The sequence below is a fragment of the Emydura macquarii genome, unplaced genomic scaffold (genome assembly GCF_026122565.2).
Source record: "Emydura macquarii macquarii isolate MOO-44397 ecotype Brisbane River unplaced genomic scaffold, CSIRO-AGI_Emac_v2 contig_2825, whole genome shotgun sequence".
Taxonomy (NCBI): Eukaryota; Metazoa; Chordata; order Testudines; family Chelidae; genus Emydura; species Emydura macquarii.
In genome coordinates, this window is record NW_027132962.1 from 666,813 (window position 1) to 690,006 (window position 23,194).

The following is a 23,194-nucleotide window of genomic DNA, read 5'->3' on the forward strand; positions in this document are numbered from 1 at the left end:
TGAACCAAATTGCTGATTTGAGTCCTTGGAAAGAATCAGATTGATCTTCAGAATTATTCACAATGCTTGTGTCTATTGACGCTGCTGAGAGGAGAAGCTAGTCTCATGACTGAGTGAGTTTAACAACAATTTGGAAGAGTGTCTACATGCTATAAGTTACTCTACTTCATCACTCGGCTGCACACCACACACGTATTGAGACCAACGTTTAGAAATGGTTTCCTCCATTCTGGGTTGTTGGTACCAGCCAGAGATAAGTCAGAGAGGAATATGCCATCTATGCTCTCACAGGATGCTTCTCCTAATTATTATGCCCAATCTTTCAAGAGTAGCACACTGAACCAAAAGAAGGCTACACACTCCTTGACTGTAAAGAAGTTTCTGTGATTTGGAAAATGAGTGAAAATTGGTTCTGACAAATCCCAATAAGTCTGTGGTTATGGTATATTCATCATTCCCCTTAAATTAGATGCTCATTAATAGCAACATATTGGTGCCCTTTTGCTATATTGCTCTTAAGTGGCTATTGCTGTTATGAGGAACGTCGACAATTCACAGAAGAGAAAATGTTCCCAGGAGAAATGCTCTTACAAGGTGTTGCTGCAAACAAGCGTCTACTGTGTAAGTAGTGTTTAACCTGCTCTAGTATTTATGTTTACTGTCTCATACTTATACACTAACTTTTTCTGCTTCTTGACTTAATAGTAGAAATATTAACATTCTATGATTTTATACTTTAAAGGAAACAGTTCACTGTGCATTTTGCAAGACCCATGAAGCTGTTCTTTTGGCTTCCAATACTGCTATTTTTGTCAATACCCAACTGTGTGTGTGTGTGTGATGAAAAATAAATGTATTCCCATTTATTGAGATATACCATAGTAAGTATTGGTTATTACATACAAAGTTTTTTCAGAAGCAACGAGGATGACTCATGAAAAGTTGGTGTGTAACTATATCTACCAATTTAGTTCTTCCACTTTTGTAATCCTTACTTTTGTTTGAAATGGTTACTGGAGAATTGCACTGTAAGTATCATGGGGATGGGAACAGTGAATATCCACAAATAAGCATCATTATAATTATCTTTCAGCAAAAGATAACATTTTAGTTGCATATACAATCCAGGTGTGATACAATAGATACGAAGTGTTAAATGACATCAGTTGAACCATTTTAAACAGTACCCAAGAGGGTAACACATTTTTTTTTTAAACCTAATTGCAAGCAGCAGCTTAATCTTCAAGCTATGAATTCTCTCCACTGAGAGCCCATTTAAAAAAAAGCAGTTCCCTGTAGGAAATTGACTGGAATTGAACACTGACCTTTCTGCTCAGATATATCTCATTAGGGCATTTTAATTATAGATCAGTAAATTTAATATATGGTTGTTAGTAAGGAAGAGGTAAGAATTATACAAAAAGTTTGATGAAGATTTCTTTAAGTAATATAGTCATCAACAAGTTGAACTTAAACAGTTTCAAGAATGCTGAAGTGTGTATAATTAGCCTTGAAGTGAAATTTAATGGTGAGCTCTGGATAATATCCTTACCTACCACTGTATTTTAAAAATGTGAAATAATAAATGCAAGCCACACACCTGGTCAAGTAAGTTTGTACAGTGCTCTGGATGCTGTTCAACAGTGCAGTTTTTTCTTCTCCAATCCACTACCCCATTCTGTTCAGAGTGTTTTATGTTAAGGCCATCCAGTGAAGAACATTTTGTACTGCTAGTGCTGTTGAAAGAAACATTACACAAGTATTAAAAAAAGTCTGCAATTTCTATAACAGCATACCCAATTTTGTAGCATACGGTGAAGATAAGTGCTAAGTTGAAATCTTTTTCTCAGTAGATCTCTAGATGAAACATGCTCTTGTATATAACTTGTTTTTAGAAAAAAACTAGAATGGCTGTAAGATAGATCAACCTTAAATTTACTTTAGTATATAATTGCCTATTAACTAAACAGGGACTCTTATGGTTTGTCTTATGGTAATGTGCTCTATTAGACTGATTTCTGAAGTGCCCAAAACTGTTGTATTATCCCACTGTATAGACAAACTCTTTCTTTGACACAAAATTTAAGATGTATACAAACTCTCACAAATCTTATGAAAATGTTTCATGATAGTTTTTTTTTTCCCACACTTAAAATGAGAAAGTGGTTAAATAGCAATTGATTTCCAGATTTAGATTTGTTCTAAACTTGTTTTCCTTCACCTCCTATGAACTTCAAGAACATTGACAAACTGACTACATACTATTATTTAAAAAATTTAGAAAAAATTGTACACGACTATCTACAGACCACATTATGCTCAACATCAGTACAACCATGTAACAGAATTTAAAACTCTCTGGTTGTTTATTCTCTGATGGCACACTAGCTACTTTTGAAGAGTGTAGTGAAATCTCATCTAGTGTTTGGCATTTACTTTGGGCCTCAATGCCTTTCACTCAATCCACACTTGGGAACAGCCAGTGATTGATTTGTAACTATGTATAAACGCATTGGTCAACATGGACTTTTGGAACAAGATGGGGGGGCCACTAGGCCATATGGACCTATAATCCATCCTTTAACTGTCATCCACAGATGTGTCCCACTGTTGACTTAGAACAAAAAGTCAAAGAACAGTAAATTTATCATCAGTATTTTGCTATATGACCATTTGCTTTTCAATAAATTTTTAAATTAGCTGTTCTTGCCAGCTTCATGAAAGCACAGCAATACAAAAACTTTATTCCATTTTGGGATAGTGGCACTCTAGTGCATTCCAAGGCAATAGGGATATTAGAGAATTTCAGTTGCTAGTTATCAAGCACCTCTGGAAGATAGCAGAAGAGAGGCTTTAAAGCAAGTTAAACAGTCCAATAAATCTTCAGGAAATAGTTTGAGTAAACCTTGATCAGAACTCAAAAGAGTCTTGAAATAGACACGCTGAAAGGTCCACAACCAACCCTTTTGTGAATAGTACAAGAGTACTTTTAGAAGCTTCTGCTAAAGAAATAGCTGATAAAGGGTTAGGAATGGCACTGTTTTCAATGTACCCCTTTGCTGCTTTTCCAACAACATCAAGTAAGCTTTAAGACTGTTTGATTCTTCTTTTCAGATTCTCAACCTTATCTCTCTAAATAAGTTTGCACTTTTTCCAAGTGATGGTAATACTTGGAGCTAGAATGGGAAGAAAGGGGATATACGAGCTTCCCTACAGTGTACCACCACTACCCCAAAGATGTAATTTTCCTGACCCAAGAACTGCACCAGATGCACATGGAAAAAGTATGTAAGAACAGACTTATAGACAAACTTATTCATCTAGGAGACTCCCAAAACACATAGGGACTGAAGTTATCCACAAGAAGGGAGACAACTTCAGGGGGGAAAGGGAAATTTTAGAAAAGCAAGATTACTTCTGTCCCAGCCCTAGCTGCTTGGTTGCTGCAAAGGAGGGAAAAGTAGAGATCTTTTCCCCACTTTACAGAAACCAGGAGATTCTAGATGGGAGAGAAGAGACAATGTTTCTCTCTTCCATCAGCTTGTTTAAGGTCCACTTCACGTTTCAGATTGCTACTACCCATAGGTAGAACTGAAAGATGGATCCTGCACCTGGTCAGTCTCAGTACCCTTCACCACCCCAGCAACTGGAATAAGCAGAGGGCTTTTTTTTTTTTTTTTTAAATAATTAACAGAACTCTCAACCCTAATCTTATGTATCTAATAGGTTTTTAGCCCTAACTGATTTTATCTAGTGTGGCATGGAACAAGGTATCATTTCCAGAGTAAGAAAGAGGAAAATTTAGATGCATGATGCGTGTGGGAGATGAGGAGAGATATGTGAATGGAGAGGTGGACAATTAGTTTCTTACACTGTGCCAGGAGCCGCAGAATTTAAGATACATATTGATTCTTATGCTAGGTATTTTGCAGTTTCAAGTTTTGCTAGCCAAGATACAATAAAATGAATTATGAATTATGAATTATGAATTATATGAATTCATATATACATATGAATTATAAAGAAGTAAGTGGTAGCCTATAAGACAACTTGCATACAGATTTTCTGGGAAAGTTAAGCTGCTCTAAAAAGACCATTATAGATAAATGCTATAAGTCTAGATACTAAGATAAGGGAACCAGTGTGCCTGACATTAAATGATGATATTGGTGTAATAGGCATCCCGGAAACTTGGTGGAATGAGGATAATCAATAGTACACAGCACAAAATATATAGGAATGAGAGTCACTCCCATAGCAACATGACCTACTATGTGAAAGAAAGCAAAGTCAAATGAAGTAAAAGTCTTAAATGAATCAATGCGTACCATAGAATCTCTATGGACAAATTCCATGTTTGAACAACAGGAGTACAGCAGTAGGAATGCACTATCAACTACCTGGCAAGATGATTGATTGTGAAATGTTCCTGGAGATTAGGGAGGCTAGAAAGGCAGAAAATGCAGTATTGGGGGATTTAAACTATCCTCATATTGATTAGGAACATGTCACCTTAGGAAGGGATTGCAAAAATAAAATTTCTCAATACCGTTAGTGACTGCTTCTTGGAGTTGCTTATTCTGGAACACAAGGGAAAGGTGATTCTTCATTTAGTCTTAAGTGGCACAAGAGGTGCGAATAGCTGAATCGCTCAACAACAGTGACCATAAAGTAATTAAGTTTAACATCCTTGAAGGGACAAAGCGCCAAAAGAAACCCACCACCGAAACTTCAAAAAGGAGAACTACACAAAAGTGAGAAAGCTATTACATGGAAGTTAAAAGGAATAGTCACAAGGGTGAAATGCCTGCAAACTGCAAGGAAACTATTTAAAAAACACTAATAAAAACTAAAACTAAATGTATACCTCAAATAAAAAAAAGTAAACCAAAAAAATGCCACCATGGCTAAACAGAAGAATAAAAGAGGCTGTTTTAGGCAAAAAGATATCTTTTAAAAGTAGAAGTCAAATTCTAGCGAAGAAAATAAAAAGGAGCATAAATCCTGGCAAGTCAAGTATAATAAGGGAGGCCAAAAAAAGAATTTGAAGAGCAACTAGCTAGAGAGACAAAAAACTAAGGGCAAAATAATTTAAGTATATCAGCAGCAGGAGTCCTGCCAAACAGTCCATGGGGCAACTGGATGGTAGAGATGCTAAAGGACCACTTAAGGAAGACACGGTCATTGCAGAGAAGTTAAATGCAGAGGATGTTGGGGAGATGCCTACACCTGAGCTATTCTTTTTAGATGACAAATCTCAGGAACTGTCCCAGCTTAAGGTGACAATAGAGGAGGTTTTGAAACAAACTGATAAATTAAACAAAGTCACCAGGACCACATGGTATTCTCCAGAGATCTGAAGAAACTCAGACATTACATTGAAGAACTACTAACTGTGGTAAAAAACTTATCACTTAAATCAGCCTCTCTGTTGATGACTGGAGGGTAGATAACGTGACACTGAGTTTTTAAAAATGCTCTGGAAGCAACCCTGGCAATTATAGGCCAACAAGACAAACTTCAATACCAGGCAAATTGGTTGAACTATATATAGTAAAGAATAGAATTATCGGACACACAGATGAACATGATATGCTTGGAAAGAGTCAACATGGTTTTTGGAAAGGGAACTCATGCCTCACTTACTTATTAGAATTCTTTCAGGGAATCAACATGTGGACAAGAGTGATTCAGTTGATATCATGTATTTGGACTTTTAGAAAATGTTTGACAATATCCCTCACCAAAGGTTCTTAAGCAAAGTAAGCAGTCATGGTATATAAGGGAAGGCCCTCGTATGAATCAGTAATAGGTTTAAAAAACAGGAAACCAAGGGTAGGAATACATGGCCAGTTTTCATAATGAAGAGAGGTAAATAGCAGGATCCCCCAAGGATCTGCACTGGGGCCTCTACTGTTCAACATATTCATAAATGAACTGGAAAAAAGGGTAAACATGACGACCCTGCAAAATTTGCAGATGAGACAATTACTCAAGATAGTTAAATCCAAAGCTGATTGAAGAGTTACAAAGAAATCTCACAAAACTGGGTGACTGGGCAACAAAATGGCAGATGATTCAATGCTGAGAAATGCAAAGTAAGGCATATTAGAAAACAATCACAACTATGTACATATAAAATGATGGGGTTCAAATTAGCTGTTACCATTTAAGAAAGATCTTGGAGTCATCATGGATAGTTCTCTGAAAATATCTGCTCAGTGTGAAGCAGTAGTCAAAAATGCTAACAATGTTAGGAACCCTTACGAAATGGATAGATAAGACAAAATATAATGCCACTATATCCATGGCACACCCACACCTGAAATACTGTGTGCAGTTCTGGTCACCCCATATAAAATATATATAAATTAATGCTGGAAAAATACAGAGAACAGCAAAACTGATTAAGAGTAAGGAACAGCTTCCATATGAAGAGATTAAAAACCGAGACTGTTTAGCTTGGAAAAGAAGAGGAGTGGAGAATGTGACAGGGTCTATAAAATCATGAGTGGTGTGCTTAAAGTGCATATGGAAGTATTATTTACCTCTTCACATAACACAAGAAGCAGGGGGGTTCACTCAATGAAAGTAATAGGTAACAAGTTAAAAACAAGCAGTCTTCACACAATGCATTACCAGGGAATGTTGTGAAGACCAAAAATATAATGGTATTCAAATCGGATTATGCCAACTATGTAGGTATTCAATAGGTGATTGTTTGATTTATGCCAGAAAAGTTGTGAACCTTTACTGGTAACATACTTGGCCCTGCTGGGCAAGGACCTAACCATGGAAAAATAGAAAAAAGCTAGTTTGTGATTATGATGTTCTGTATGCTCCCTGAATAACAATGCTGGTTTTTGTAAGACAGTCCCAAAGTTCTTTGGAACCAGCTAATCAGCTTTTGAAAGTCATTCCCAAGGCTTAATACCCAGGAACGTGAATTATGGAAATGTATGAGTACCAGACATACATGTTAGCTATGACACACCTAATATGTAACACACATGTTAAGTAACTGCACATTTTTTTAAAAATGCTTTAAGAAGAATTTTCCTGAGATGACTTCCAACTGAACTCCTAAACTTTTTATATTAAGACAACTTATTATACCTTAGGACAGTTTGAAAAAACCTTCATTCAAAAGGAAACTTGCATGCCCTTAAAATGTAAAGTAACTAATAAATATGGATTTATTTAAGTTAGACTTTAAAGCAGACATGCTAGTTTTGTAAACCTTAATACCTACTTGGCAACAGGACTTTTCCCATTATGTTTTTTATGCATTGATGTGTGCTGCATTACATCTGGGGAAAAAAGAAAACAAATCAGCAATTCCAACAGCAACAATAGTTTCTGTTATAGGTCAATCCAGGAAAATAACCCATCCAATAAAGGTTCTCGACTATATTTCACTCAATGTTTTGATGGTGACAGGAGCAAGAGAAACGCTACTAAAGATACTGATCCCAGTCTTACAATCTGATCCAAATGGGTGGACCTGTACACTTGCACAGAAGGCCACTGAAGTCGACAAACTGTGCATGGAAGCAGGGGTCAGTTGATGTGGTTCAGATGGGTAGGACTGAAGACCTTCATCCCGTTTCCCAGAAAAGTTACAAAAATAGCACAAAGCACAGGGAGAGAAGTGTACATTTCATAAACAACTGGAATTATTTCTCATCAACAGACTAAACCGTATGTGCCCTGGTTGTGTCATCAGATATTACCAAATTTAGCTCAATGGGATAGAAAAGAAAATCAGTCAAATCAAAAGGAAAAATAGAAATCTCTTTCCTTTCTCCAACTGCTGGATATTGCTGAGAAAGTTAGTAAGGTACTGATAAATTCTGAGCAGTTGAATGAGTAAATTCCTGCACTGATATAATGCACCTGGAACCTGAGATTAATTACACTTCACATAAACCTTACAAGTAGTAGTATAGTAGTATGTGGAGAAATACCGTGTTATTTTTAACCTTAAGTCCCTTGGGCAGTGACCATGTCTTTTTACCTCTCTGAAGTATTGTATATTTATTATACTACCAAATGTAAAATTTCCCCTGGTCCAACTGCTGCGTATCTTTGCCTTCTAAAGCAACATCTTTTGACTCCTTTGCTATCATTTCTGGGTTTTTCTATTTTTCTTTTGAAAGTTATTTGCCTCAACTCCCTTAAAGATGCAGTTCAGAGTAAGACCAAAACAGAGATCCAATCACAAGACTAAAGGTAGACAATTGGAATTATTTAGAAAGCACAAAAAGTATAAAAGCATTACTAAAGTTTACTCAGACAAATGGCACTAAGCATGTACTCAAATGCATTTGAAATTTTAAAGTGGAAAAAGTTCTCATTTAAGGACTATGTAAAATGCTTCAATTTGAACTATTCCCAAATGCATTCCAGAGTTTACTGTTTTATGAGCTTTAAGATAGATGAGCACAATGGGGGAGGGACAGCATTTTTTTCCCCAAAACAGATAAAAGCTTTTATGAATTGCATATCGTTTTTCCGGGGTAGAAGATACTGTCTTTGCCTTGAAGGGAACAAAATTTGACACAAATCAACCAACATTGGCATGTACAGTACAGAACCTTAAGAGTCACATTTTGCCACTGCACTGCAACACACCCACGCTCCCATCCACACCAAGGATCTATGGATAACATGTCTCCTTATCAGAAACCCGACCAAATTGCTTGCTTCTTTAGTAGAAAAGTTACTATCTTTCATTCTAGCTATTTACCATAGTACTGCGGTAATACAAAATAACTATTTTTCAAAGTATTTCTTCCTTCTAATGCATCCAGCAAGCTATGTATTGTGAGCTCTTGTGAAACTGGCTGTTGAACAGGAATTCAGTCGTCTTGTCTCTTTAGCATCCCTACCTGATGGCCCAAGCTGCTGCTGTCTTTTCAAATAAAGGTGAAAAAAAGATTCAAGAAGGTTGCATCCAAAAGTGCATCACACTCCACCTTGCAAATCAGCATAAGAGGATAGGAATGATAACACACTGCTAGTGAAGACTATTGTTTAATAGTCGTTTGCGTTGCATGCCAAGCCTCCTTCACCTGTCCAAAGGTCAAACTTGCATACTGCTCAAATGATGCAAAACTGGCTTGGCATTCCTTTCAAAATTAGACTACTGAACATCCACTTGGCTAGTACAACTGATCAGAACTGTTCATCGTATCTGAGAAATATCAGTCTCATATCTGGAGGTCATTACCCATACCAGAAGGGTTACAATCAATGTTGATAACTGGCCTCAATGCAACAGGAGTTCAGCTTTGGGATAAAAATAGAGGAATAAAGTACTTCCACATAGAGAGGATCTTCGTATTCAAGATGAAATTTGGTACATAAGCATCAACTAAATAAACTGAAATTCTGCACTTAACATTAACCTGGTTATGAAAAAAAGGGTAGACACATGGAAGAAGTCACAAGTATCTGTGTTCGTGTACTAATAAAAAATCCCACAAGTCTTTCTGGCTGCTCAATGCAGCTGCAACCTTACCTCTCCAACCAACTCATAAAAGCAACCACAGCTCCTAAGCCTTGCTACTCACAAATGTAATGACCCTATGAAGTTATTGAAAGTGTGCAATAACAAAAATTACTAAAATTTATATAGCAACTTCCATCCAAAGTCCACGGCACTTTACAAGAGGTAGAAGACAGTCAAGTACGTCATTTCGGTGACTGTAAATCTGGTAAAATTGTACTCATAAAAATAACAATCTTTCAGTATATGAATACCTTCCTCCTGACTTGAAGCCTCTGAACTGTCCTCCTTGAAGTGTTCTGGTGCCTTAGCTGTCTTCAAAGAGGGTTGTAAGTTACCTGCAGAGATAGGTTTTATGTAGTTTTCTAGGAATTTATTACACAGCAACTCACTCAGGGTAAAAAGTTACCATCTAGTTTTCTATACCTCTTGCAGAAGCTATGTTAAGGAAAAAGTTTGTGATAACTTGCTATAAAAGCCCCAATTTAAGACACCCTCTTAATTTTAGCTAGTTGAATAGCAGATGAAGTTACATGCAAGTATCATTAAAATCAAAAAAGCATACTTTAGACAGGTGTGCGAAATGCCCTAAAAGAGCACTTGGCGCATATCAGAAATGATTTCAAGAACTTGTGTTTCTTTGTAGTTCTAACACCTCAGACTCCTACGATGACATTTCAATATGAACTATACCAACAAAATACTCAGGGCACTAAACCCTTCCACGGCTGGCTATTTTGAGAGAAGGAGTGAACAAGTGTGTCATTTTAAAACTATGGTGCAGTTTGAGGGTTTGGGACTTTCTGAAGAGGGTTAAAACTACTTTAAAATCTCTTTGAATAAAATGCATTTTTGCAAGTTTAGAGAGTTATTTCTTAATCCTTTCACAATTATAGGTGAAGGTGGTGGCATTAACCATAGTTAAGGTTGGTTAATTCTTTCCACTCTAAGACCTCATTTGCAGTTGCTTATAATGGCCAAACCAGCCACTTGGGCTAAAGTTTCCATACCAGGTGTCTGCTTTGAGGCTGACTTTTTTTGCTATCTGCCCTAAGAGGGGGTAGCAAAATAATTTTTTTTTTTAAACATTGGCAAAACATTTAACATTGTTTTGTTGAGAAACTAAAATACTGTTCTCCCATGCTTTGAAACGGACAATCTGACACGGTTTGCTTTGGGATCAGTGCTTTTTCCTGTCCCATGAAAATTTACCAAGATTTCGCTGCATTATAAGTTTCTGAAAACTGTTTGCACATGCTCAGTAGAGGCTTGAGAGAGGTGGCAGCAAAACTTTCATCAGTATTGTCAATATTGAGCATGCTCAGTCCCAGCCTGGATTGTGCTTCGGGGGCAGAGCAGGCCTTTTGCTGAAGTTGCTTCTCCAGTCTGCTGGGCATCACTAACACACCGGGACCAGAACTGAAAGCTAGTGGATCATTTCACTGCTAGTGTCCAGTTGGTGTGAATGACTGCTCATTGAATGGTTAGCTATTCAATATCTTTACTCCCAATGTGTGGGCCCAACTCTTATTTATGTATTGCGTTGAATACAAAGTTATTAATTTCCTCATGGGCTTTATGGTGTTTATCCCTATAACATCCGAGTGCTTCACAAATACTAGTTTATCTTCAAAACATCCCCATGATTCAAAGTATTTAGTTATTCAACTGTAGAGTGGGGATCTAAAGCAGAGATTCAGGTCACGCTTGTCAAATGTGTCCACTAGTTTTGGGCATCCAGACTACTCCGCATTTTATAGCGCTTCGTATGTTCAAAGCACAAGTGCTATTGACTTGCAGAAGTGCTGAGCACTTGCAACTGAAGTCAAAGCACAGGGGTTCCAAATAGGGCATCAAGAAAACAAACAGTGGTCACCAGTAAGTTTTATGTAACTTGCTCAGCCGAACAGGAACTATGGAAGAGGTAGGAGTAGAATCTACTACTTCATATTGGCACTCAACTGCCATAAGACTAATCTTTTGCTTCCTGGAGTGCCCTGCCTTATTTGCAACTTAATTTCAAACTTTGGCAACAACTGAGGCAGCAGTCCTATAGCACGCCCCCTCTCACAATTCACTAACATGGTCCACCCTGTACGCTGAAGGCAGCAGGGTATCCTTTGCAAAAAGGAGTATGATCACATTATTAGGCTGTACCCTACTGCATTTGCACATGGGGGCTAAAAGAGAACTCTGCATGACCAACTTATGCTACTTAATGGATTTCCCATCAGGATTTCCTTTGTCAGGGTTTGGAGCCCAGAAGAGACTCTGGGCAAGTTCCAACACCTTTTGGAGATCAATTTGCCCCAATATTTACACAGTATTCCGCTGATGCAAATCCTACTTTAAGCACTGAAGCGTCCAGCATTGAAGTATCTAGCAAAACTTGAGGAATAGCTATAAGAAATTGCAGCTGATCTGAAGTCAGCCCAATTAAATCTGTAAATATTTTGTTAAAAAAGTCTATGAAGGTGTTTGTCATTCATTTTACAGGGTTCATAAACAATATGATAGCAGCCTTGTTATAGAAGGCTTCAGGGAGGGTCATAAAGATAATTCATGTACAAATTAATAATTCACAATAAGTTAATATTCTCCCTGGTGCCTTGCAGGTCCATTACTCAATTTCTACAAATATATGGAAAGGTCTGCACAGGCAAAAAACCTGCACACTATGCACTACTATTTGCATGCTAGCATGGAGAAAAAAAGATTTCCCTCCCAAAAGGCAGGATCAACCTTTGACTGATATAACCCAAAGCAAAAAGTCTGATTCAGACCTCCACTGGTCCTGCTGATAGACAGAAAGTCAGGCCATAAATAGGTGAGATTCCATGGGGTACCCAAAAGCAAGAAGTCCCAAATTGCTGAACATGCAGTGTTGCCAGCCTGCTAGAAATTTAAAGAAAGTAGAGAATGCATTTGTATCCACTGCAGAAGTGACTATTCACTGGCACCCCTCTGAAGAATACAAAATTCATAAAAGGGATAAAAGTAACTGGGGTGGTAAGAAAAAGTCTTACAGTTTCTTCATAGTATACACAAGAAGGTTTAAAAATTTCTTACTGTGAGTGTGCAAAGATTCTGATGAAATTGACTGGAAGAAGTTGTACACTCTCTGATTCTGCAGAAAAGTCTGTGATGTATTTGAAAATAGCTGCCTGAAATTAGAGAGTTTTCAGTTACTTTAAGACATTGGTTTTTAATATTAAAATCACAAAAATCATTTAAGACCTAAATTAACCATGAAACTTAAAATCAAGTTTACTTTCACTAATGCTGCATAGACATTATAAAACAGAAAAGTGTTCATCTTTGTCTTTTTGAGCTAGTACAGTATTGTTAGAGTACAGACCTCACAAAGGAATAGTTAAATGCAAAACCAGTACTTGTAAACAAGTCTCAATGTTCATCTAAAAACGTATCGATTCATATAGAACTTTTTTTTTAATTCAGCATTTTTGGTTTCAGACTAGTCTGAACCCTTTAACCATCTGAAATAACCTGTAACATGTTCATAAGCAAGACTGGAATTTGTGCTCCAGCATCTTAACATTTTTTTGAAACTCAGCACAGGTTTAGCTAAAACTATTGCTACCAAATTTCAGTCAATTTGTTACATGTAGATTTAGATTTGTCTACAGATATAAGTTAGAGTAGTCTGAATTTCATATTTACCTCCAAGAAAAAAGGATGGGATTTTCAAAAGCACCGTGTTGGTCAAGTGCTCCCACTGAGTCAGTGACAAGGCCCATGAGCCTTCAAATGGGAGAAGGCTTAAGCCAACATCAAGTACTTTGAAAATCCCACTCCACATTCCAATTTTTGCTTGCTGAAGAGTACTACCCAGTTCCATTTTCTGGAAAAAACTTTTGCTTTTCATTGCTGAAAACATCAAACTGTATCACATTTAAAACAACAAAAAAAAAAAAAAAAATCAACTCTGTCCTGCAGTGACACCATGAGGGGGGGAAAAAAAATCAGTTTAATTTAACCAGCTAACCTGGAACGACAAACACCACTATGCCATTATCATATGGTTAATGCATGACATCACAGAATAGTTAATGTTTGGGTATCTTAATCACATTTGCATACCATAACATGTTTGGATTTCTTTTAAATGTAACCTTAACTGAATTTCCTGGCTTTGTAATTAGGTATGTACTCTCTAACCTGAACTCTATTTTAGAGTGTGTGTGTGTCTTGGAATGTCTATTAAAACCAATTTGGATTATTTGGGACAATCAAATTCTGCACATAGCTAACCTACTGAATTCCATATTCATATGATACTACTCTTATCCATTCTCCTCCAAACAATTTTGTGTGTCACTCTTTGCCTCTATCTTACATGAAACTGTAAGCTCTTTAGGGTACTGTCTTCCTAGTTTGTACAGCTCCTAGTACAATGGAAATCTGATCCCTGGACATAATGCTATCTCAAGACAAACATTTTCTTGAGTAGAGCAGGTATTAAGAGTACTTTCCTATGAGTGTCTCAGTTGAATACCAGGCTCTCAAAGGCAGTTGATGTTTCACTTAGCCATTGCCAGTCCATTTTGTCTGTAAATACTCTGCTTCATGAACCCAATTAACTTCAACTAAAATCAATGGATTAAGTCCAGTAGCCACTATAGATTTTGGATTTAAGTTTAATTCTGCAGTACATATTCACAAAAGACGTAAGAGGGAGGAAAGAATGCACAAAGAGAATGGGATAAACGGGGAAAAAAGAATGACTGAATGTTGGTTGAGGAAAGGAAATGCTCCTTTAATCTGGAAAAGAGGAATCAATTTCCTTTTCTTCCAAGTTAAGGGGAAGGCAGGGAGAAGGAAATAATGAACACACACAAGGAAATGAAGAAAAACTGGACAAAATAAGGAACATTTAAAATGTATAAGTTAATGGACTTTTCCACGTGACCCATATCTTCCTGTACTTTTCTGAAGAAGCCCAGAGCCTCTGAGGAAGTCTTATCAGATAATGTCATACTCTGACAGCTCACTTGATAAACTTAGCTGGTTCTTTTCCAAGAAAATAATTTGTCTGCTCAGGTGGTTACCTTATTATGGGCTCTAGATCTGGGTGCCGCCGTTCTTCCCTCTTCTGGAAACCCTGATTTAGTGCTCGTAAAATGGTCTTGTCAAACGCTTCAGAAGACAGTTCCTTTGGAAGCTGGTGAAAGGGTTTCAAATATGGAGTTATGCATTTTCATATTCAAAGTCTTGACAACAGTACTATTTACACATGCGATTATCATACTCCTGAGTTACTAGTATGCAGCTCGGATTTGCTACCTTTAAAACAAATCTCATTGCTTTAGAAGTGAGTGCCATGGTTAATAGCAAAACAATTTACTAGAGAATTGCAGATACTAGAAAGTGTCTGAGGCAGTTTAGAAGTTCCAATTTAGCTGGAGACAAAAATATTTGTTAACATTAACATTTTAATAAGCAACAGTTCTGCCTTTAGCAGAGATATTCACTCTTAAGCTTCAAAGTGACATGTTCTAGTATATAAACATGAGATGAGATTCTGATCAGAACAATTTCTGTAAGCAAAATAAAAAGGATACAGCGTTATTGAATCTTCATTTGAGAAATGCTAGTGATTAGAATATCAATTTCTAAAATTTAACTGGATAGCAATACTGAGGGTTGTTAACACCTAGTGACAATGAGTTACGATCAAAGTTATATAGTTTACAAAGAAGCAGTTGTCTGTTAGTAGCATCCTTCAGCATATCTGATGCAGTACCCAGCTAGCACTCTAACAGCTCACTGGCCAGGAATTCAGTATTTCTTGCTCTGCATAAAGAACTATTGCATTAACATGAAGTAACGAAGTGTGCAAACTGACACAGCAACTTTTAGAACTTGACATATCGAATCAGGATTTCCAAATAAAAACCCTGCTAATTAACATCCCACCCAAAAAGTAATGGAGGCACAAAAAAAGATAGTGGCAAATTTGAAGAGTAGCATATTTTACTCCCCACTTCATGAAGTAGACACTGGTCTCACGAACTACTAGACCATAACAGCTAGTGGAAGCAGAGGAAACCCGAAGACTGATGAAATACAATATTCCTAAATTAAGTGCGCGTAAAGTGCCCATCTTGATCTCTAGAACTAAGTAAGTGCTTTCATAAAAGCTTATATTATATAGGTGTTTGCTTTTTTTAAGATACACAGAGGTCAGAGACATAGTGCTAAATTAGTGATAATGAGAAAGATTTTGACGACGGGAAGTACAACTTTCAACTCAAATCCAAGTATTGAAAGTAGGAATGTCTTAGAACAAAATGGAAATCTATGAAGGCTTGCAGAGATCCACAGCACACAAAAATCTTGATATACGATTGTGTATCCAGGGATGCCATCTTAAATATTTTTGACAGTTGAAATGGCCAAGTCCTGCTTTGCTTGCTTTGAAACCATGTAAAAAGTGAATCTGGATGAAAGCTGACTGAATAAAATTTTCAACGCATACTTAAGTCAATCATCATGAGACCCCTGGGGATGCCCAGATTTGGATATACTCCAAGTTCTCATGGATTTCAGTTAATGGGATCCTTCCAAGAAGAAACTGAAGTGTTAGAATGGCTTTGAACAGACCTTTGCTTTGTGGAGTTTGCTGTAATGAAGGGGACTGAATTAATTTGTCCTAGATAGGGTATTTCTATGTCACAGAGTAGCCTTGTGTAATTATCTAAGATTCCTACCAAGTATTGTGGAGAAACATAGATAAGCAAAATGGTGAAGTTTCCCTATTATGCTTTCTAGGGCCATTCAAGTGAGGGACATAGCAGTTTGAGATGGAGATTGGAGACGCAGGCTTGGCTCAGTTTCATTTCCCTCTGGAAGCAGAGCTTTCTTTTTCCCCCCCTGCTGCCTTGAAGAGTAGAAAATCTTGAAAGGGCTCATCTGGGCTTGTTGTACGAGCAAAATTCCCTCTTGAACTAACCAACCAAGGAAGTGAACATTTTCTTTTAGATTTCAGTAATTGAACAGCCTAGGATCTCTTCAATGAGTTTCTCCACAAAATTTGGAAGTGAGAGTGTTTGAGACTATTAGCCTACGTAAAAGTAAAGAGCATCAAATCCATGGTCCGGTTAGTGCAATGTCTTATTGGATAGCAGCCAAACCTAGTTGCAAGAAACCCTGCAGCAGGTATATATGGGACAGACGGTCCCCACTAACGTTTCATCTAATCCCTACTACTTGGAGAATGAATATCTACCAGACCCCTACTTAGTTTCTTAAATTTTGAAAGAGATAACTGAGTGTTCGTGTTAACCATACAAATGTTGAATCCCTCTCTGAATCTTGTATGTTCTTGGCCTCAGCAACATCCTGAGTGTCTAATTCCTTTTATCAGTTTCACTGAATGTCAAGTTATTCTTGCATTATGAGAGGAAAACAGAAGCTCCCTATCTACCTACTTTATAGTATAGATTTTATATACTTTTGTCATATCACCCTCTTATCTGTCTTTAGAAGATAAGGATTCCCAGTCTTCCTTCTTCATATAAGGATTTTTCCATGCTCGTAATCACTCATCCTTCTCTGAACTGCTCTAGCAGCAAGATGACTTCCATCAAAAGAGGTATCAAATACAAAAGCAGGAGCCTTAGTACATGTACATGAAAGTTACTTACCAGTAACTGCAAAGTCACACTGTTATTGGGAGATGGACCAGTGGAACAACTGGACCAATGGAAACCACTAAAACAGTGCCTTGTCCTGCCAGACTTTATTCCACATGCTTGGTACTAGAAGGACAGAAGAGGAAGGCAACAGACCTGTTCCTCAATTCAGTAGAAAAGCATCTGAAGTGGCTAACATCTTCATCTGGCCTAGAACAGAACCTCTGACACTGGTATTGTGTCTTGTTACAACTATCAGATCTGTCCCCACCAGAAAAATATCCATCCGCAACTGGCTTTCAGGTACCACAGATTCTGGCTGAACTGGTCTGCCAGGATGGAGATCCTCCCGAACAGATAGCGTAATATCATTATAGCTATCCTGTTGTCATTACTCTCAGATAGCCATTGCCTCCTTGCAGAGTTGTTTGGTGGGGATCCCTCCCTATTGGTTAGCCTTTACCACTGTGGTGCTGGCCAATCACTTTATTACATTGTGCAGCCAGTCTGGATCAGGGTCATACATACTCTAACAAAATCCATTCCTACTGGATTCTTAATGGCTTAATCTCTAGGCTTAGCTCTGCACCTGAAAGCAGATGTGAACAGGAGTCTGGCTAGGCTTCTTAGCACTTGTGGTTACTAGAAACTGTGGAAGGTCCGTTAGGCTTGGTCTACACTTACCCCGGTGATTTGGCGGCAGTCAACGGGAGTTACGCAAACTATGCAGAAAACTTGCGAACTCCCGTCGACTGCTGTGTTTCTCTTCTGTGTGCCGTCTTCACTGCACTGCGCCAACGGGAACAGTGTTCCCGTCAACGCAGTACTACGCCACTTGAGAAGGTGGTCTTAATACGTCAATTTCTGGATTGACTGAGCGGGTCTTCACTGCCCACTCAGTCGATCCAGATAAGTCGATCTGGTGGTGGCAACTTTGCTGCCATCAGTGTAGACATAGCCTCAGAACCCTTCAAACCTCTCATAAGCCAGAAGTTTCTAAAAAAATGAAAAAACTAATATTCAAGAAGTCTGGAATTGTATGCTGAGCAAGAAGGGTTTTCTACTGTGAATTTAAACCTTATGCCCTTTTTAAGTTAGTGAAGCCCCACCAAGCATTGTAGTAATTCATATGCACAAGGGTCCACTAAGATGCTCTTTGTCTAAAGTCACATACGCCAGTTTAAATTAACAGGGCAATACGAACACCCAGATGCTATTAGAACCGAGCTCTCATTAATGTTCTGAAACACTGGGAGGTTTTTTTCTGGTTTTAAAGATCCCCTAGGGTAGGCACAGCCCAAGAATAACCACTGAGGAATGGATGCAAGGCCACAGTAGCTAGGATGATGGTAGTGTTCTAACCCATTTTACAGGGCACAGTGGATATATAGCACAAATATCCATTAGTTTACTCTCATTTTGTGAGCTCCTCAGGGAAGGGATTGAATTTGTCTCTACAACACTAAATAGAAAATTGTAAAAGGTTTGGTATTCTTGGCTTTGCACCAGTAATTAAGAAGCTATTTTCTAGAGCAGCACTAACATGTCTGTTCGCATCCAAGTAGTCTATGTAGCAATGTCCAGTGTTAGCTCCAAACTCCACTGGGAGCATAAAGAAAGTCAGTCTTGCAGTTTTATGATAGCTCAGTTACATCCAAAAGAGTTGGAGGGTTTGTCTCCCATCCCAAACTACCACCTTCTGTCAACCAAGGAGCCATATCTTCTAGTCCTTTTTGGGCAGAAGGATGGTCAACATACTTTGGAAAGGAATCTATCACCTTACAATGTACATTCCTTTAAATAGAATTGCTAACATGTATTGATGTTCATCCAATCAGTGCTTTCCTGAAAGCCAAAAGTCTGGCAATATTCTCAAGTTTCTGTCATTAAAGCTCAAGAGTCAGAATAATCTATTAGCATCCTATCCAATAAAATTGTAGTCTGATGTAAGCAACCTACAAGTGGAATACTGTACACTTGAATACATACTTTTAGTAGGAATTCCTGCAGCTCCTGGTGTGTTTTTGTTACACATGTTACAGAAAGATCAGACCAGGTTACCTGATGAGGAGAAAGGGAGAAGAGGAGGAAAGTTACATTACATTTCTTTCCTTGGATCATACTATTGATTATGTTTAATTAGCACATTTACAGTACTGTACATTTCAAGACTGTATGCAAATACCCACTACAATTAATATTAATATTTGTTTTGGCAAAATGAAGTTAGTAAGGGCCACATTTTCAAACGAGACTACTAATTTTGGATACCCTCTATAAAATGACTCAGACATTATTTCTGGAGGAATGTGCATCAATAATTTCAGGTGAAATCAATCACCTCCCAAGTGTGTGTGTTAGTGCTGGTGGGAAGAGAGGGAGGAAAAAAATCAAGCTGATGTTAACTCAAGGTGGGAACCCAAGATTAGCAGATTCTTGAAATTTGGGCCTTAAAAAAATAAATAAATAAATTTTTAAAAAATCACTAATTTGAGGTGACAACTAATTATTAGAAGAAGCAGTGATAGAACTCAGTAATTATTGGCACAAGCCTACTAAACCACACTTCCTCTTTAGAAGAGAGGACTCCCAAGTGAGATAAAGTTTAGTTCCACCACTGCTACTTGGGTAAATCAAACCTCTGTTCAGTTACTCTAGCTGTAAAATGATATACTTTGCTATCTCACAAAGTTAAGCAGTTTTAATGTTTAAAAAGTTGTCTAAGATGGATTTAAGGTGCAATATAAGAAGTATTGCAAAAGTTAACTTCATAACACTTTTTGATGCAAACTCCAAATTCTAATATGTGCTTATACATTAGATCAGTGCTTCTCCATGCTTTGCTGCACTAGTCTACTATGTGAGCAGCAATATTAAGCCTCCATATAATTACTTTTTAGGTCTTGTCTACACTCAAAAAATAGAAGTCGACACAATACACGCTGACTTATAGCCATCACAGTAATTACCGAGGTGGCTGATGTCCACACAACCCTCCTTGGGTAGGTGGCGTGCGTCCTCACCAGGAGCACTTCCACTGACCTAAGGGGAGTGTTCTCTCAGCTCCCTGCTGGGAGCCCCACAGGCTGGTTACCAGCAGGCTGCCTCCCCTCCGCTCGCCATTCCCCACCAGGAGCCAGCCTGAGACTTCTCCCATTCCCATTCCCAGGGGGAAAACAGCCCGGCTCTTCTCGCCCCTGGGGAGTTGGGTCCAGCTGCCCCAGCTTCTCTCCCCACCCTGTCTGCTCCCCGCAGCTTCTCCCGTCCCGGCTTGCAGCTGGGATCCAGCTGCCCCTGGTTTCTATACTGACTAACATGTCGACGTTGACACTGTATCGCCCTAACTTAGCCAACAAAAGCCCTACATCGCTCATCAAGGTGGTTTTATTTTGTTGAAAAACAGGTCAGTTTTGTCAGCAGGGGCAGTGGGTACACCAGAATTGTTTCATTGACAAAAGCTGACTTTTGTCGACAAAACTCTCAAGTGTAGACCAGCCCTTAGTGAATAGTAAGTTACTTTTCTCTCTTCTGCCAAGTGGTTCAGTTTTCCAGCTTCAGACCTAGCCTTAAAATACCAGGAAGTGGAGCTGGTAGCTCAAAATAAGAGGGTATTTAGCAGTAGCTGAGGGGAAACGACAATCAACGGTTTCAATCTAGACCCTGCAGAGCCTTGTAATCTGCTATGATTGTGTGTGTGGGGGGGAGGGGGGGCGGGGGGGGGAGTAGAGGAGAGAGAGGACAGCTTCTATAACCTCATCTATATTGAAGGGTAGGGAAGAATTTACAAGGCAGACCCCTCAACTGATTTGGAGCAAAAGGAAAAAGTTGAATAGAGAAGATCAGCGCATCTGGGAACCCAAGAAACTAGGAGAAGGAGCTATTCTCCACCCTAGGAGCACAAAAGGAGAGGAGTTGGAGAGTTCACTTAAATGCTTTTCAGCAAGACCCTGCTCCCTTTCTACCTTATGTAGGATTTCAAGACTGTTTTTGTGAAAATCTGCAGACTGGCTCTCTGAAACTCCTTTGGATTATTCATATTTATGTCACTAATGAGATAATATGATGGGTAGAGATGGTTGTCTAAACTGGGTATGTTTACCCTGCAGCTGGGAGCACACCTCCCAGCCAAGTTAGGCTCACACTAACTTTGCTCAAGCTAGTGCCTTAAAAGTATCAGTGTGGACACTGTGACATAGGCGGCTGTTCGGTCCAGCCATCAGAGCTCACAACCAGGAGGCTGGGCAGAGTTGGACTCTGGTAACTAGCCCTAGTAGCTGCCCATGCTACAGTATCCAACCTACTATTTTTAGCATGCCAACTCAAGTAGAGAGAGCACAAATCTGTCAACCAGGCTGGGAGGCTTGCTCATAGCTGAAATACAGATACATTCGAGTTTCTGGTTGTTTCACAGTTAAGGTTGATTCAATGACACCAGCCTGTGCATTTGCATTAAAGCTTTCTAGATTTTTTAAATGCTGTTTACAACATTGTGTTTTGGGGGAGATGGAAAACCGTAAGTGAGATTTTTGAACTTTAGCTCCAAACTTAAAGTTTTTGCCTGGCAATATTGTTAGTTTCATGTCTACTTGTCAGTGAAATATTTTGCATTTATATAGCACTTTATTAGTAGATCTCAAAATGCATTACAAAAGATAAGTTTCACATTTTACAGATAAAGAAAGAGACAGAGGGAGGTGAAGTGACTTGCCCAACGTTACCCAGAAGGCCAGTGGCAGAGCCAGGAATCAAACCCTGGCCTCCTGAGTCCCAGTCCAGTGCTTTATGTACTTGGCCACAATGCCCTAGTCAATACTATGTAAACTATAAATTGTCCTAATTTAGTTAAAGAAGCACCCTCACCAATTTACAGAATTAAAAGTAACTGATACACTGCACCAATAGTTTAACTTAATGCAATTCAGTACAGAAAGCTACTTTTCTGAATAGTAGCAAAGCACTTCTCACTTATATAATCACCCTCCTTTCCCCGCCATCTAGTAACCATCATATAATTTTGTCTCTAGATATTCTCATGCTTGTGGGATGCACCAGGTCTTCCAGAGGGCAGTGTTTGTCAAGGCCACATGAGTACCCTCTTGAGGCACCAAACATTTAGAACATAGTTATAAAAGGGCCACATGGCCCCGACAGCCTTTCTGACTTCTGTACTACTGGCAGCTACAGACAAGAACTTCAGGGCACCTATTTGGTATTTTTACTAAGTAAAAAAACAAATTTTAGTATTAAATATTTTACTAGTACTCAGTTTTTGTTTTAGAATGTTCACCAGCATGTAGCTCTTCATCAAGTCTTAAACCAAGAAAGCCAAGATCTTCAGGCATCTATCTTATCTCTCTAGAGTGACACACACACCATGTTTAGAAGAAGCCTAACTGGTAGTCAGTATATTGTGTCTTCAGACCTTAGGTCTGGAAGTACAGGCAGCATTTGCTCCATACCTTAGTGAAGGCAGCAGAGACCATGTGTCTTGGAATATGTAGACACCACTTTGAAAGAACCAGTAGGAAGGAAAAATCTCACTAACACTAGTTCTTTAAGGACAATTTTTATATCCCAGATGTGTTTATTTTAAATATCAAGTTATGTACTTTAAATAGCCAGCTCTTATTTGCTTACTTTGAAGGTGTATTCCAAATGTTTGTCAGCCCTTTTTCTTGGTACTCCTTTCAATGTTATCTTCTCAATGTGTACAGCTGAAAGAAAAAACAGTAATTTGTTGTACTAGGTACAGGTCTAGCTTGAAAATTTATCTGTTATGAAAGCATCACCATGTTAGAGAATCATGCACCCTCACTGCCAGTTACTCTTTCTCTGGGGCAAATGGGAGCAGAAGCTCACAGTCCTGCTGCTCAGTGAAATAAGTTTCTCTGGCCTGAAAACCACTCTTCAAAGCCAGATTCTCAATATTGACTGCCAACCATTTTTTATGTATTTCTATCCAGATGTACTGCACAATATCAGAAATATTATGGGCATGAGACCCTGCATATCCAACAACAGATCCAAT

The 23,194-nt window shown here is 38.4% G+C and overlaps 1 protein-coding gene across 4 annotated transcripts in view; it reads right to left on the minus strand.

Moving 5' to 3' along the window:
- Positions 1 to 23,194, minus strand: part of ZCCHC2 (zinc finger CCHC-type containing 2) — an 83,638-nt gene that overhangs the window by 34,933 nt on the left and 25,511 nt on the right. For all 4 annotated transcript variants that reach the window (XM_067567947.1, XM_067567946.1, XM_067567948.1 and 1 more), the window contains 7 exons: positions 22,804 to 22,880; positions 19,156 to 19,227; positions 14,581 to 14,693; positions 12,581 to 12,675; positions 9,766 to 9,849; positions 7,253 to 7,310; positions 1,601 to 1,736 (listed from right to left, as the gene is read on the minus strand). In XM_067567947.1, the coding sequence (XP_067424048.1) occupies positions 1,601 to 1,736; positions 7,253 to 7,310; positions 9,766 to 9,849; positions 12,581 to 12,675; positions 14,581 to 14,693; positions 19,156 to 19,227; positions 22,804 to 22,880 (635 nt within the window). The remainder of the gene's footprint in view (positions 1 to 1,600; positions 1,737 to 7,252; positions 7,311 to 9,765; positions 9,850 to 12,580; positions 12,676 to 14,580; positions 14,694 to 19,155; positions 19,228 to 22,803; positions 22,881 to 23,194) is intronic.